This window comes from Macaca nemestrina, chromosome 7 (genome assembly GCF_043159975.1).
Source record: "Macaca nemestrina isolate mMacNem1 chromosome 7, mMacNem.hap1, whole genome shotgun sequence".
In the NCBI taxonomy this organism is placed as follows: Eukaryota; Metazoa; Chordata; class Mammalia; order Primates; family Cercopithecidae; genus Macaca; species Macaca nemestrina.
This window is the reverse complement of record NC_092131.1, coordinates 45,082,750-45,099,470: the sequence shown is the minus strand read 5'-3', so window position 1 is coordinate 45,099,470 and position 16,721 is coordinate 45,082,750. Positions and strand designations below refer to the sequence as shown.

Here is a 16,721-nt window from a genome sequence, read left to right as displayed (position 1 = left end):
CTCCTTCATGGTGAAACCTCGTCACTACTAAAAATACAAAAATTAGCCGGGCGTGGTGGCACGTGCCTGTAGTCCCAGCTACTCTGGAGGCTGAGGCAGGAGAATCATTCGAACCTGGGAGGCAGAGGTTGCAGTGAGCTGAGATCGCACCACTCACTGCACTCCAGCCTGGGCGACAGAGCAAGACAGTCTCAAAAAAAAAAAAAAAAAGTATATACATACATATATATATATATATGTGTGTGTATATATATATGCATGTGTGTATATATTATAACAGCATTCCTTTAAAGATAAATATATTAATATCACACATTCAATTTTCATTTTTACCTAAAAGTTACTCTGTTTTCTTCTGCTGTTAATAGAAATTGAAACATCTTATAGGCCCGTAAAAGCGCTGTGGGGCCCTGGACACTGTGCTAACAGATGTCAGCCCTGCTCAGTACCCCGGATTATTGCAGGTCTCCTCTAAAGATGCAATGGCATCACCCTAAATTCAGAAAGTCTTAAACCTAGCTATACATTAAAATCATCTGGGGAAGTTTTAAAAGAATACAGTATACTTATACCTAGACTCCACCCTGGAGAATTATTAAATTGGTCTTGGTTGGGTTCTCAGAGAATCTATAGTTTCAAAACCTTCCCAGGTGTTTACAATGTACAGCCCAAGTTAAGATCTGTCTTACATTTCTTTAGACATTCAGGACCCAATTCTCTAGACAGTGATTTGCGTATGTAAAGCCCTCCAAAAAAATGCAAGATGAGGACAAAAAGGAGGAGGAAAGGGTAGAGGAGGACAAGGAGGAGGAAGAAGAGGAAAATGGCAACAACAAAAAATAGTGCACAAAAAAAATTGAAGCTTGATCTTTTTCATATGCAAAGCATTACCTTAATCGTCACTCTGTCCCTGGGCTCTTTTATAAAACAGTGAGTAACAGACTCTTCACTTTCATTGTTATTTCATTTGTGCTTTTATAAGCAACAAGCCTTTGGTGGAGGGAGGATGAAATCACCTTTTTTTGATGTATTTTTGTACCAATACAGACACATTCTTCCTCTCTGAAGATCTGAGAGCATTGACTCCAACAAAGTCAGGCCCACTGACTGATGTGGCGGGGTGCATACATTTATCTCTACCCAACATAAAAGTGAACAAGCTAAAGGCAATCAGCAGGGTGTCAATGCATGTGGAAAATTAATTAACTACCTTTATGGAGACTGGAATCTTTGAAACTGGGGATCAGCTCCAAATTTGGGGGATCAGGTAGAACTGAGATCAAATTTATCTGTCTTTGAAAAAGTGAAAGAGCCTAAAATTCCATAGCAAAACCAAATACTTGCATTGAGCAAATTATATGAGCTTTGAGTACCACTGGAAAAACAATATTGTTATACTTATTTGATATTTCTTTTATGTCTATCTTTGGTGATTAAGAGCATGCGCTGCAGGGCAGGTATTCAGACTAAATGTCTATCGACAATCTTGTTATTTCTGTGTGCTCTCTGAAACCGATCCTAAGATCTCACAGAAAGCAGTTTTATATCAGAACCAGGTTTATGAATAAGGGATGACTGGCAAAGAAACTAACACTAATCACAGAACAAATAAAAAAAAAACAGATGGGATGAAATAGGAATGTTTCTCAAAAGTAAAAACGAGAAAATGTCAAGGGGAAAGTTTCTTTCTTTTCCCTGGACATAGAGAAAAACAATCCTGAGTGATTCTGGGTGCTAAGGGAGAAGATTTTCTTCTCTATGTCCCCCTTCCACTTGCTCTTACTCTGTTGTGTAACAGACAAAAGAAAAATCCTGAATAAGGTGTGGTTAAGACTCCGAAGGAATCATGACTATAAAAATTAGCAATCACAGGAACAACCTCCTACATTTCAGCTTGATTTGTAGAAAGAAACAGGCAACTTTAGGCAGAAGAGTAAATAGCTCCAAAATCTAAGCATTTTTGCAAAAGAAAGTTGTATCTCACTGTCTGCTTTAAATCTTGTACTAATTGCATATTATCTTTTAAATATTGTGATTATTATTATTAGTTAATATTTAGTTATATTAATGTCTTATTTTGGTCTTCAGAAACATGTCTGCACATCAAAGGATTCATCTTTCCCCAAGCTAACAGTGCTGTTTAAAGCAGAAAACCGTAATAAGTCTTTTTGTTAGCCATGGTCTAAGGAAAACTCTATAGTCTTCTAAATTCAGGGAACATACTTTACTTCCTAATCTCCTCCAAACCAAAGTCTATATTTACAGTGAGTTAAGAAAATTACTCTGAAGGGCTTCGATTCACTTTTCTGCAGCAGAGAAAACTGATAAGCATATGGATTTTATTTTATCTGTCTCTCATTTGGTAAAAGTTACCTGAGAATATTTTGTGAGTGCAAACGTAGTGCTCAGCATAGTTTTGGTAGCTTAATGAGCTTTTTGGCATCTTTCAAACCAGTAACACAAATTATGGTTATAGAAGACATGCGAACAATAAAGCTATTAGCTGCCTCAGAGTTCTGTCCTCATTTTTTTCCTCCTTAGTCTCAGGGTAACATCGTCTGGTCACATGACTTGAACAGCCATAACTGTAAGGATGATACTGAAGCCTACAACTCAAACTCAAATATCTTTCCAGAGTGCCAAACCCATAAATCTCACTGCCGCTCAGGCATCTCCACTAGGACTTCCTATAGTATGCCCAAAACCGAACTCATGGTCATTGTCCTCAAATCGTCTTTCCTTCCTCTTACATTCATCATTTTATTAACCAACAGTACTATCTACCCTGTCGTCTAAATAAAAAACATAGAATCGCACTGGACTCAACCCCTTGTTTCACACACTATTCTCATGTATCAACAAATGTGTTTAATCTTAATGTGTCTGCAATCCACTTGCTTCTGCTGACACTATCTTGCTGACAACCGTGGTCATGCTGACTTACTTACTGCTAGGACTTCCTCACTGGTTTCCCTACCTCCCCATTCTCCACAAAGCCACTAGGTCATGCAGGAGTTTTTAATTATTTTGTGCCTTGGATCCCTATGGCAATCTGGTAAAAACTATGGGCCTCTTCTTAGAATAAAGTTTTTGAATTAACACAATAAAAACATGAAATTGCAAAAGAAACCAATTAGGATGCACCTCCTTTGAGAGGTTTTTCTGAGACACAAAGGTCATTTTCCTGGCACATGAGACACCAGCCACCACCATTTCACTATATGCTACCCTACCTTCTCCTTCCCCATCTGAATTCAACTACACTAAAGTCATACTCAACGTCATCATACTACCGAATCTCTGAGCCTTTGTACATGCTGGCCTCCCTAGTAGGAATAAACTGCATCCCTTCTTTACCTGACTAACTCTCACATTTTCCCTTCAGAATTCACTCAGTCCAGGTATCATCTCACTCATACAGCCTTCCCTAGGGCCCCACATTTGGGCAAATTCTCCTGCACAGGCTCCCACGGCACCCTGTCATTGCATTTTTTTCACATCTTATGATCAGTTTCTGTTGGGTATTTAACTCCTTGATGACAGGGCCCATTTCTTATTTATCTTTACATCCTTTGCAGAGTGCCAAGCACAGAGCATACCCTGAATATGTGTTTGCTGCATATACTCATGAAGCAATGAAAGAACTCCCTATCTGATATGCTCAAAGAAAACTTGTACTCTACAGACATGACCTGGGATGTCATAAGCTACACTCCCATTTCAAAAGTTGGAGAGAATGAATAGAAATATTTGGGATTTCTATATTTCTACAAGGGAAACATAAATTATCAGCTAAGTATTTATAAGATCATAGCCAGAAATATCTATATTAAATCATTTTGGGGAAGAAAAATGTACCAACACCACCATCTTGGGAAGCAAAGTTTGTCTCATACTTACTTCAGCTAATCTTGAATGTTTGTGGACCACCTCTGTTTTATTCATTGGTGTGAGCTGCTGCAAAACACTTCGGCTATTTGTCAAAGCTCGTGTCAATCGGGCAAATTTCGTCCAACCTTAAAAATAAGGAAAGAAAGTCTCAGTTTCTCATACACAATGAATAAGAAATCCAACATTCTTGCTAGTACTAAAAAGATCTCAGCAACCACATAATATCCAAAATGAATGCAAAGTATCAAACAAAAGTATTTTCTTTCCTTCTATATAGATGTGCTCATATATTTGAAATGTGGCTATAAAATAATGAGCAATTTTTATGTGTGACCTTTGTGTTTTGCCCATATCTGTGATATAGTCCCCGTAGCCAAGGCAACCAGCTGTCCACAAAATTCTGTGCTCCTCCTTGCATTGTATAGCTTTCTTACTGGGAAATAGCTGTCCAACCAGGAACATATCTCCCAGAATTTCTTGCATCTTAGTATGGCCTATGTCCCTGATTCTCACCCATGGAATGTAGACAGAAGTAATGTGTGTCACTTCCATGCCATGATTGAAGAAGCAACTGTGACTTCTCCATAATTTCTCTTTCTTTCTACCAGCTGGAAGGATGCAAATGACAAGGCCCAAAGGGATAGGAAAGCTGCTGAATAACTGCGTGGGAAAATGCCATATGCCAGCCAGGATCCTTTGCCTTGGACTGTTATATGAGCAAGAAATGTGCTTCTATTGGATTAAGCCACTGAAAGTTGGGGATTTATTTGTTATAGCAGCTTGTCTTACCCTAATAAAAAGTCCTTCATGCATTTGTGTGTAGATATAAGAGAATAAAACTGAATTGCAACAAATCTTACTTTTTATGGTTTATCTCACACACTTCCATCTTCCTTGTAACATAGCAAAATGTTATTTATCTGTTATTAACAACTGCAGTGATACCTAAATTTATTTTTGGAATATCTAGAATTGTTAATAATGCCTTCTGAAAGAGCAGTGACTTTTGGGGGAAAGAAATGCAATTTAATAGGAAAGAATTTTCTTCTGGGTCCTCAAATTGCCAGCATTGAAATCATTAATCTCAAGGAAATGTCAATAAGAGGTGAACAAATAGAACATAACCAGCCATACTCTTGTCCTGTCTCAATTATCCTTTCTCTAGATATCTCAAAAGCTCCGATTCATTAAAAAATGTTGTTAACACTATCTGATAACTTCTACAGGTAATAACAGGTAATAAAAACCTCATGAAGGTAATAACAATTACCCTTCATGAGGTCATTTATTAGGCAACTCCTTAAAACTGAAAAACTCCTGATGTTCCAAAGGAATGATGGCAATGATGAAATTTCAGACAATATGACAAAAAAAAATTAAGGAAGAAATTCTGGAAATACACCTGTACACCTGCCTAATATCTGTCAAACCATAAAATGCAGGTGACATCATTCTTTACTACTATTCTTCAGGCTGATTCTGATTTCATTTAAGCTTTGTATTGCCCCACCAATTCAGGTCTCTCTATGTATTCAATAAGTGGATTGGAAAAGAAATAAACTGGCATCAGTTGATGGAAAGTCTTTATTTCTTCTACATTAATGGGCCCCATCCTAGTAATTAGAACCAAAAAATAGGTTAGGTTTTGGGAATCATATGCAACCCTAAGGCTTACCCTGTACAATGTGCTGCAGAAACAAAAAAAGGTATCAGATATGCCACCAACTCTCTAAAAACTCAACATTAATGAAAAACCAACATGCAATCTCTATGACAAATTGAGACTTTTTCTTCTGAGTGCCGGACTTATGTGTCTAATTAGCCACTGGACATTTCTTACTACAGTGTTCTACAGGCATCTGACAACACTCAACATGTCCAAAACTGATACCATCTTACCCCTTCATCACCCACTCTGCCTCATTCATGCATCCCTGATCTTCTCAAATGGCCCCAAGATATTTCTAATTGCCCAAATGAGAAACTTGAAATTCGCCATCCTCTTTTCACTATTACCTACACACACACACACACACACACTCACACACACAATTATTTCCCAGCCTTATAGATTATAACATCAATAAATATCTCTCAAATTGAATCTCCTCTCTGCACCCTACTATGTCAGACAACATACCATTTTTCACCTGAGTTAGGCAGCATTCCAAAACCACATCCTCATTGCTTGCAAAATTCTTTCTAAAACACATGCCTTTTACCCTATTACCCTTTACAGAAACCTGAAGGCCTCCAGGATAACACTGTATATCCTTGGTATACAGGTCATTTATTTTCTGATCCCAGTGATTTGCTCTGCCTCTCTCTTGCCACTTCCTCACACATGCTCTGCATCCCAGCCTTATTGAAATCAATAGCAAATCAAATAAAGAATAAATTCAAAATGAAAATTAAATCTACTAGGAATTCTTTGTACACCCTATGCTGTTTTGTGTTTCCATGTTTTCACATGTTACAATCATTCTGTCTGCCTGGAATGTCTTTTCCCTCCCCTATCTGTCTGGCTAACACTTAACCTGGTAACTGCAGCCTCAGTTAAAGCATTACCTCGATGCTTCTTTGATTCACCCACAAGTGAGACGTGCTCTCCTCTGTACATGCACATCATGGGATGCATACCTCACCTGGTACTAACAACACTGATGCAACTGTTGATTAATATAATAGTCACTCTTGCTAAATTCTTTTTTTCCCTCCATTCTTACCACCTGAAACAGGGCCTGGCATAAAATACACCATAACATAAATCAATTGTATTTGTAACTTTAAAAATCAGATATAAAATAAATCTTATTTTGTTTCATTATCCCTCATTTTTGGTTTGGTTTTGCTTTGTTTGGTAAAAGTGATGAGGGTGTCTTCGGAGGACAGTAACTATATAAGTCATAGGTATATTATAATTTTACCTGGTGATAATTTGTGCACCTTATATCAACAGAATGTTATAATTGCCTTGACTATTTCTAGAAAATTCCAAGTCAATTTTTTACTTACTGAAGGCTCAGATTTCTAAAACAGTTAAAATTACAGCTCTTGATATAACTCAATTGGATTAAAAGAAATGCCCACTTTCATTCCCTGTGTGAAAAAAAAGGTTTATCCAAAAAAATATTTTGACAAAAAAAAAGGAGACATTTAGGAATAAATTAAATGATCCATAAAAGAATACATATCATCAAATTGCAGGTTTTCTCTGATTTCACAGTATCATTCATGAAAATAAATGTGAGGAAGGAGAAATATGACAATGAAAGCTTATTATCCTCCTCTGGTTTTCCATTTGAAGCCATCACGAGCACATACTACAACTGTGTTTCTTAATGAGTAAGCAGTAGTTCCTAATAGAAAAAAACTTGTACAAATGTCTGCATATGTGTGTACCTTATTTTATACATGAAGTCAGTGTGATCAAGGAATATTTTATCTCTTTTCTTTAGCTTATTTTAGTTTCTTGAACAAAAAAAATCATTTTTAAACAGTAAAAATAAAACACAGGCATTTTTCTCCAAGAGTAAAAATAGGACTATCATTGATTTAAAAAACAGAAAGAAAATGAAAGAGAAAGGTAATATTAACCCATCATTCTAAAAATGTTTTAAGTCAGCATATTCTGAGTAAGACTACCCTTGAACATAGATGAAAAGAAAATTGACTGCATCATGTGACTTTTAGGTGCCAGATCTTGTATTTTCTATCCTTGGTATTAGTCCATTCTCATTCTGCTATAAAGAACTGCCTGAGACTGGGTAACTTATAAAGGAAAGAGGTTTAATTGACTCACAGTTCCACATGGTTGGAAAGACCTTGGGAAACATGCAATCATGGCAGAAGCGAAAGCGAACCCATCCTTCTTTACATGGCGGCAAGAAGAAGTGCCAAGCCAAGAGGGGAAAATCCCCTTATAAAAACATCAGATCTCAGGAGAACTTACTCACTATAATGAGAACAGCATGGGGTGACCGCCCCCATAATCTAATCACCTCCCATGAGGTCCCTCCCCCACTGTGGGGATTACAATTCAAATTACAATTCAAGATGAGATTTGGGTGGGAACACAGAGCCAGACCATATTACCATGGTTGACTAACACATAGTGGGCACTAGATCTGTTTTTGTGGAATGTTTTACTGAATGGTTTTGTTTAGTGAATGAATTAATGATGATTAATGAGGAAATAAATGGGACTACAGCATCTGCAATATACATAAATATTTAAAATTTAAAGAAGAAAATATATTCAGTTCTTAGGTATCAGCATAGCTTATATGAAAGAAGTCTTTTGGTTGAAGAAGGTAGGAAAGGCATGGTAAGGAAGGTTGGGGAAGGAATTCTGGAAGTGTTAAGGATTATAATCTGCTTTCAGAAAGAGAACTAGGGAACTGCTGGCAGAAAAAAAAAAAAAAAAGTGGTGGTAAATGTTGAACTGACTCAGACGTACCAGAAGAGAGAAATTTAGAAGAAAAGACTTGGAAAGGATTCCTTCTTCCTAGAGAAATCAAAGCCAAAGGCGGTTGTAAAATTGAGTAATCATTTATGAGTTTTGCTATCAAAACACCCTAGAACATGGAGAATCAATGCAAAGCAAAGGAATGTTTTGGTCCACATTAAAATCAATGGGAGCATTCAAAGATGAGCTTTCTGAGCTACTCAGTAATCTTTCAATTTGTCTCTGATTAGGGCCTTCTTGCAGTTCCATTTCCAAAGAGTTAGGATTTTTCTCACAACGCCTATGCTGTCCTTCTCTCCTTACTGTCAGCACAAACCCCTGCCAAAAACGTTATTGATAAAAACAGAAACCTGATAGTCTTCTTTTTAATTTATATAAAGTTATGAAGTGCAAGTGCAATTTCTTTACATGCATCAATTGTATAATCATCAGGGCTTTTAGGTTAACTGTGACCTGAATAACATATATTGTACTCATTAAGAATTTCTTATCGTCCACCCTTTCCCATGCCTTCACCCTCCCAAGTCTCCAATGTCTATCATTCCACTCTCTACATCCATGTGTACACATTTTAACACCCACTTAATGAGTGAGAATATGTGATATTTGTCTTTCTGTGTCTGGGTTGGTTCACTTAAGATAATGGATTCCAATTCCATTCATGTTGCTGCAAAAGACATGATTTCATTCTTTTTTATGGCTGAGTAGCATCCCATTGTGTATATATGCCACATGTTCTTTATCCAGTCATCCACTGATGGACAATTAGATTGATTCTATCTTTGCAGTTGTGAATAGTGCTGCGATAAACATATGAGTGAAGGTATCTTTTTGGTGTAAAGATTTATTTTCTTTTGGTACATACCCAGTAGCAGGATTGCCAGATCAAATGGTAGTTCTATTTTTAGTTGTTTGAGAAATCACCATATTGTTTTCCATTGAGGTTCTACTAACCTACATTCCCACCAACAGTGCACAAGGGTTCCCTTTTCTCCACATCCTTACCAACATCTGTTATTTTTTGTCTTTTTAATGGCCATTCTGATTGTTGTGAGAGGATATCTCATTGTAGTTTTAATTTGCACTTCTCTGATGATTAGTGATGTCAAGCATTTTTTCATATACTGTTGGCCATTTGTATGTATTCTTTTGAAAAATATATATTCATGTCCTTTCCCCACTTTTTAATCGAGTTATTTTGTTGTTGTTGTTGTTGTTGAATTGGGTGCCTTATAAATTCTAGATATTAGTCCTCTGTTGAATAAATAGTTTGCAAATACTTTCTTCTATTTTTCAGGTCATCTGTCCACTCTGTTGGTTCTTTCTTTTGCTGTACAGAAGCTTTTTAGTTTAATTAAGTTCCATTTGCCTGTTTTTATTTTTGCTGTCTTGGCTTTTGAGGTCTTTGTCATGAATTCTTTGCCTAGACCAATGTCCAAAAGAGGCTTTCCTAGACTTTCTCCTAGTATTTTTATAGCTTCAAGTCTTATGTTTAAGCCTTTAATCCATCTTGAGTTGGTTTTTGTATATGACAAGAGATAGGGGGCCCTGTTTCATTCTTCTGCATTTGGCAATCCAATTATTCCAGCATCAATTATTGAAAAAGGTCTCCCTTCCCCAGTGTATGTTCTTATGGGCTTTGTCAAAGATCAGTTGGCTGTAAATATGTGCCTTTATTTCTGGGTTCTCTATTCTGTTCCATTGATCAATGTGTCTATTTTTATACCCGTACTGTGCTGTTGAGTTTACTATAGCTTTGTAATATAACTTGAAGTCAGGTAATGTGATGTCTTCAGTTTTATTCTTTTTGCTTAAGATTACTTTGGCTATTTGGGGTCTTTTTTAGTTCCATATGAATTTTAGAATTGTTTTTCTAATTCTGTAAAAAAATAACATTGGTATTTTGATAAGAATGGCATTGAATCTATGGATTGCTTTGCGCAAAATGGTCATAGAAATGTGACAGGCTTCAGTTTCCCTTCTCTCCCATCCACCTCCAGACTAAACCACTACGGCACCTGGTTCTTACCTGCACCTCTATCATCTCAGAGAATTGATAATTTGCTCCTTCCTGATCACACATATGTTTCAATCATGCACATTGAAGTAGATTCTAAATTTTTGCTATCACTAACAATGTCTTATACCAATCCCTTTGTGTTCTTGAACACGTTGGAATTACCTATTATTAGCTATATTAGTTCATTTGATCTCTCACCAACTTGTACTGTACAAACTTTGAAAAAGTTGAGCTGCCATACTGTCTAGGTCAGAGAAAAAAGACGTATCAGCAGTTTCAACTTTTCCCAGTGATACGTTTACTGATCTCACCTTTAGAGACCTAACTGGTGTGACTGATTATTCAGCAAAGTTTGCTGATGTTACTTAGATGTGGTCGATATAGGGTAATGTGAACAGACAGCTGAATATGAAGAGCCTAATACTTGCTCTGTAAGTTGTTCATGGCATTATGAGAACATTTGTTCTCCTAAAAGCTCAGGATGCCAACTCCTTCTTAATAAAACATTAGTTTAGCTCTATTGGGTTGCAATTAACCTCTTTGTCATGGACTGCCTAATCTTAAAAATAAAAAGAAGTCACAGAGGCAGTTAAATCAATCTACTAGACTGCAACACAAGATTCTAATCTATAAGAAAAAAGCTTAGGTAAACAATTATACTCTTGGCCAAAGAGACTACATAGTATAATTACTCATATTTCATCTGTTGTTTCCTCTCTAAAGAAAACCATTGGCTTCCACAAGGAGAAGCTTGCTATTTTGGCTGTTATTTTTTATTCTATGGGAATTTTTTTGTCTCAATTATTGGCAAGAAGATGCCATAACTATTTGGCACAAGATATTTCACACTGTAATTATCTTGGCAGTTTTGGAGTCTGTTTGAAAATACTGTACAGTATAAATGGGCAGAGATTTAGGCCATCTCTTTTAGAACACATATGGATAATCAACAGAATGGATTTCTTGGCTGTAATTTTCCTCTTTGTATTATTATAAATAATGTATCAGGTACCACTGACTGATTACCTGAACAACAATATCAAGACCTCAATACCAGGAACAAAAAAAAACAGGAACACTATGCCCCCTTAAATTATTATCAGTTAGTTTATTTGGTTCAAAGCAGCATAATTCTATCCGAATGAGAATATTCTCAACCTGTGCTTCATTTTTGTGGGGAGAAAGGAAAACAAGGGATTGAGGTAGTTAAACCTCAACAATAAGTCTCCACTGAGAAGGATGGGGCAGCATGGGTGCAATAGAGAGAACATGGGATTTGAAATCAGTCAGATGTTGAGTGTCAGAATCTTCAACAGTAAAATGGAGATAACAATACTAATTTTCAGAAATATAGAAATGACCAATAATGAATATAAAGTTCTTGGCATATATTAACTACTCCATCAACACTGGCTTCCTTCCCTTTCAATGGTTTTTGCAACCATCCATCATGGTATAATTCAAAGGTATTGTTGACATTACCCAGTGCCAGTCAAAGACAAAACATCAATTCAGAATAAAAGTTTGGTAATCATAGATTGATTACAAGGAAGAGGTACATGCAAATTAGTTGGCTGCCCTCACATGTTATAATTATTGTCCCAGATATGATTCAGAAATAAAATTCAGAATGAATCCATTTATTCAAGTCTTTCAATCATATGTCTAAGTTTCTTGGTAAAAATATCGATACAAGTAGGAGATTGATGTTAATTCCAGTCAATTTTGGCAAATCCTGCAAGGACTTGGACGCCTTGCTCCAACCACCTGGCCCCTTTCATGCTAAGAAGGTAAAAAGTCCTTGCTCTGGGATTACATTCCGATTCTGCCAGTGTGTAGATTCACGTGTCTGTTCTGAATGCTAAAACACTATTTCTTATATGCTGGCAGAGTTTTTATCAATGAAGTATTTCTTCAAAATTTTGCAAACACCTTTGTAAACATCCTCAACTCCCAGATCTTTGGAGTCCCTGAGTCTTCTCTTATTCACCTGACCAAACTTCAACTTTGGATAAACACAACTTTTCACTTACTTCTGCATCTACACCTCTTTGACTAAATATGAGTGGATTAAAACACAATATTATGCTCATAGGTAACTAGTGAAATTTATGACCACTAGCCTGAAATGGAACTTTGTTTGGCTCAGAAATCCTCCTGTGTTTCTCTTGTCCATTCACTATTCCACTCTCTTAGATAACCAGTTCAGACACACTCCACTCTTCTCACATCCTTCGCCATCTTTACTCTCAGTTGATAACTGTGATTCCTGTTTTTACTGAGACAATGGGAGCAATCAAAAGAAAGCTTCCACTATATATTTACTTGTTTGCCTCTCCCACTAGAATGTGACAGAAGGGACTTTGTATCTCCAGGACCTAGAATCGTGCCTGCACCATATTCCCAATTTTTTGTTGGGAAAAAAAATAGATAAATGTAAGACAAGGAGGATAAAATATTCCTATAAGAGTCCTGAAAAGGCTCAGGTTAAGTAACTCTGGTGCCCAAAACAGAATCAACAGCCAGTCTACTATATCCAAGTTCAATGCTCTACACCCAAATTATTTTGATATTATGGTGTTATCATGTCATCTCATCCATTATTTCCCAAAAGTTCCATGGTTCCTTTACTTGATTTAAAAAGCTGAAAGATAGGTGCTTATGCCAATATTTTAAAACATACTTTCCTATACTGCTAGTTTCAAGATATAGGATGATGACTTAATAGCATAAATATTTTATTTCTACTGAATTTTTCATGTTAAATATACAGTTCACATGAATAATTGAAAGCAGCTCACACACACCATTCATAGTTACATTTTACAATACTTTTTTGGTAATCTGCTATGTGTTTGGAAGATACAGAGAAGTCTCAAAAGTCTATTTAAAATAAGCTCATCTACAGATTCTGGCACTGGAAAGAGATCTTTTTCTTTAATGCTTTTCACAATGGGGTCTGATTTTCCCTATAAATTCTAATTTACATGTCTATCAAACCCATAGTTAAAAAATCAAGGAGTATGAGTTGTCTGGAGCTTTTTCAAATATCATTTTTTATAAAAATGAATTATTCATTTCAAAGAGACTGAGCCTTACAAAGAATTCTGTGATTCCGGTGTGGGGATGCAGATAAATGGAGAGGCATTAATTTCAGAAAGAAAAGTCAACCCTTCAGTATCAGCACCCTTTCCCCAACTTCATTGCAAAATGTTGCCGACTTTCAGTTTCCATAAATAGATATGTAGTTACTGACACCACCACTTAGGTTCAGCCGGTCAAAACTGCTGCGAAAGTACTGTACTTTCTTTGGCCAACTTCACTGTGCCATGAAATCATTTAAAGTAAATGAGAGAAAACAACAATCATCTAGTGCAAATACAAATACATATTTTTTTGAGAGGAAAAGACTATGATCAAAGCTTTTTATTCTGTCTGATTATCATTCATGCATGAAGGCAAGAAAAATTCATTTGAAGAATATGTTAGGTCACAAATCCGACACCAAACATTTCTCTTTTGTTTAAAAATATATAACTTTAAGATATAGACCACTGTTAGCAGTAGAATTTTTTTATTTTTAATTTTTGTGGGTACATAGTAGCTGTATATATTTATAGGTATATGAGACATTTTGATACAGGCATGCAATGCATAATAGCCACATCATGGAGAACAAGGTATCTATCCCCTCAAGCATTTATCCTTTGTGTTACAAACAATCCAATTAAGCTCTTTTAGTTATGTAAAAATAAAAACAAGTGATGTCAGGGACACAGAGAGTAGAAGGATGGTTACAAGAGGCTGGGAAGGGTAGTTGGTGGGTAGGGTGGGGAGATGGTTAATGGGTACAAGAAAAAATAGTTAGAATATTATAGGCTTTTTATAGATGTTCCTTATCAAACTAGAGAAGTTCCCCTCTATTCAAACTTGACTGAGAGTTTTTATCAAGAACAAGTGCTGGATTTCATCAAGTGCTTTCTCTGTGCTGACTGGCATAATCATGACTTTTCTTCATTATTTTGTGAATTACATGTTTGTATGGTAGATTACAGCAATTGGTTTTCAAATGTTAAACCAGCCTTGCATAAGTGGGATAAACCCCACTTGGTTGTCATAATTCTTTTTAGACAATGATGAATTTAATTTTTGTAGAGGATTTTGAATCTATATTCATGAAAAATATTGGTTTGGGAGGCCGAGGCAGGTGGATCACAAGGTCAGGAGATTGAGACCACTGGCTAACACGGTGAAACTCCATCTCTACTAAAAACACACAAAAAAATTAGCCAGGTGTGGTAGCGGGGGCCTGTAGTCCCAGCTACTTGGGAGGCTGAGGCAGGGAATGGCGTGAACCTGGGAGTCGGAGCTTGCAGTGAGCTGAGATCGTGCCACTGCACTCCAGCCTGGGTGACAGAGTGAGACTCTGTCCCAAAGAAAAAAAAAATATATATATATATACACACACACACACACACACACATATATATATAAAAATATAATCTATATATTTATATATAATATATATAGATTATATATATTTTTTATATATATATATATGTAGTTTCCCTTTCTTGTAATGTCTTTTTCTGGTTTTGCTATATGGGTAGTGCTTGCCTCAGAGTTAAGTTAAGAGACCTCCCTCTGCTTCTATTATCTGGAAAAGACTTGAAGAACTGGTATTATTTCTTCCCTAAATTTCTTCCCTAAACTGGTAGAGCTTACCATGAAATCACCTGCACCTGGTCTTTTCTTGGTTTTGGAAGATTATTAATTATTATTAATTTTTTAAATAAATAAAGAGCAAATGAAGTTTATCTATTTTTCCTCCTGTAAGTTTTGGTAGTTTTCATGTTTCAAGGAACTGGTCTGTTTCATCCAGCTTATCAATGGTAGCTATAGAGTTGTTCGCAGTAACCCTTTATTCTGCTTGAATGTCCGTAGGATGAATAGTAGCGGCCCTTCTTTAATTTCTGATAAATGGTAATTTGTGTCTTTATCCTTTTTTCTCAGTTAGCCTGGCTAGAGGTTTACTAACTTTAATGACCTGTTCAAAGAACGAGCTTTGGGTTTTTGTGATTTTCTCTGATGTTATCCTGTTGCCTGGTTCATTGATTTCTGCTGTAAGGTTTATTATTTCTTGTCTTCAGTTTGCTTTGGTTTAAATTGTTTTTCTTTATCTAGTTTCTAATGTAGAATCTTAGGTTATTGATTTTATGTCTTTCTTCTTTTCTAATATATGCATTTAATGTTACCTATTTCCCTCTAAGCACTGCTTTTCCTGCATCTCACAAATTTGATAAATTGTATTTTCATTTTTCTTTAGTTAAAAATATTTTTCTAACTTATCGTAAGGCTGCTTCTTTGATTTATTTAGAAACATGTTTAATTTCCAAATATTTCAGGATCTTCCAGATATCTTTCTGTTACTCATGTCTAGTTTAATTCCACTTTGGTCTGAGAACATACTTTTTAAGATTTATATTTTTTAAAATTTATTAAGGTAGGCTTTATGGCCCAGAATGTGATCTCTCTGGTGAACGCTCCACTCCATGTGAGGTTAAGAACACGTATTTGGCCGGGCGCGGTGGCTCAAGCCTGTAATCCCAGCACTTTGGGAGGCCGAGGCGGGTGGATCACGAGGTCAGGAGATCGAGACTATCCTGGCTAACATGGTGAAACCCCGTCTCTACTAAAAATACAAAAAACTAGCCGGGCGTGGTGGCGGGCGCCTGTAGTCTCAGCTACTTGGGAGGCTGAGGCGGGAGAATGGCGTGAACCTGGGAGGCGGAGTTTGCAGTGAGCCGAGATCACGCCACTGCACTCCAGCCTGGGAGACACAGCGAGACTCCGTCTCAAAAAAAAAAAAAAAAAAAAAAAAAAAAAAAAAAACACGTATTCTCTGGCTGTTGGATGGAGCACCACGAATGTTAAAACAAGCAAATGAGCACTAAACCTAAATACTATTAGAAGATTGTTCAATTTAAAAGCAGTATTTATAGTTATCTTAAATTTCCTAGGCACTGAGTCTATGTGTAAAGGCATAGAAACAGGGAGTATGGGTCCAAACCGAATTCTTTATTTGATCTTCAAAGTACAAATAAATTGTTCTCTGTCATACTTTGAATGATTTACACACTGTAAAAATTCTCCTCTTGCAATTTGATGTTAACCAGAAACTGAGCAGATACAATATTATATACGTGAGCTCCTATGCAAGGAATAAACTTAATGTGATTTTTTCTATAATTATGATTACAGTTGGAAAGATTAAAGTTTCTATGCCAGTTTTTTAAAAAGAAGTAAGGAAAGGCAATGTTTGCCAAATGCAAAGAGGGAGAC

General features: G+C 36.3%; 1 protein-coding gene across 1 annotated transcript in view; it reads right to left on the bottom strand.

The window, feature by feature from the left end:
* Positions 1–16,721, bottom strand: part of LOC105473677 (potassium voltage-gated channel subfamily H member 5) — a 345,797-nt gene that overhangs the window by 283,294 nt on the left and 45,782 nt on the right. The window contains exon 5 of the mRNA XM_011727592.3: positions 3,901–4,016. Within this exon, the coding sequence (XP_011725894.1) occupies positions 3,901–4,016 (116 nt within the window). The remainder of the gene's footprint in view (positions 1–3,900; positions 4,017–16,721) is intronic.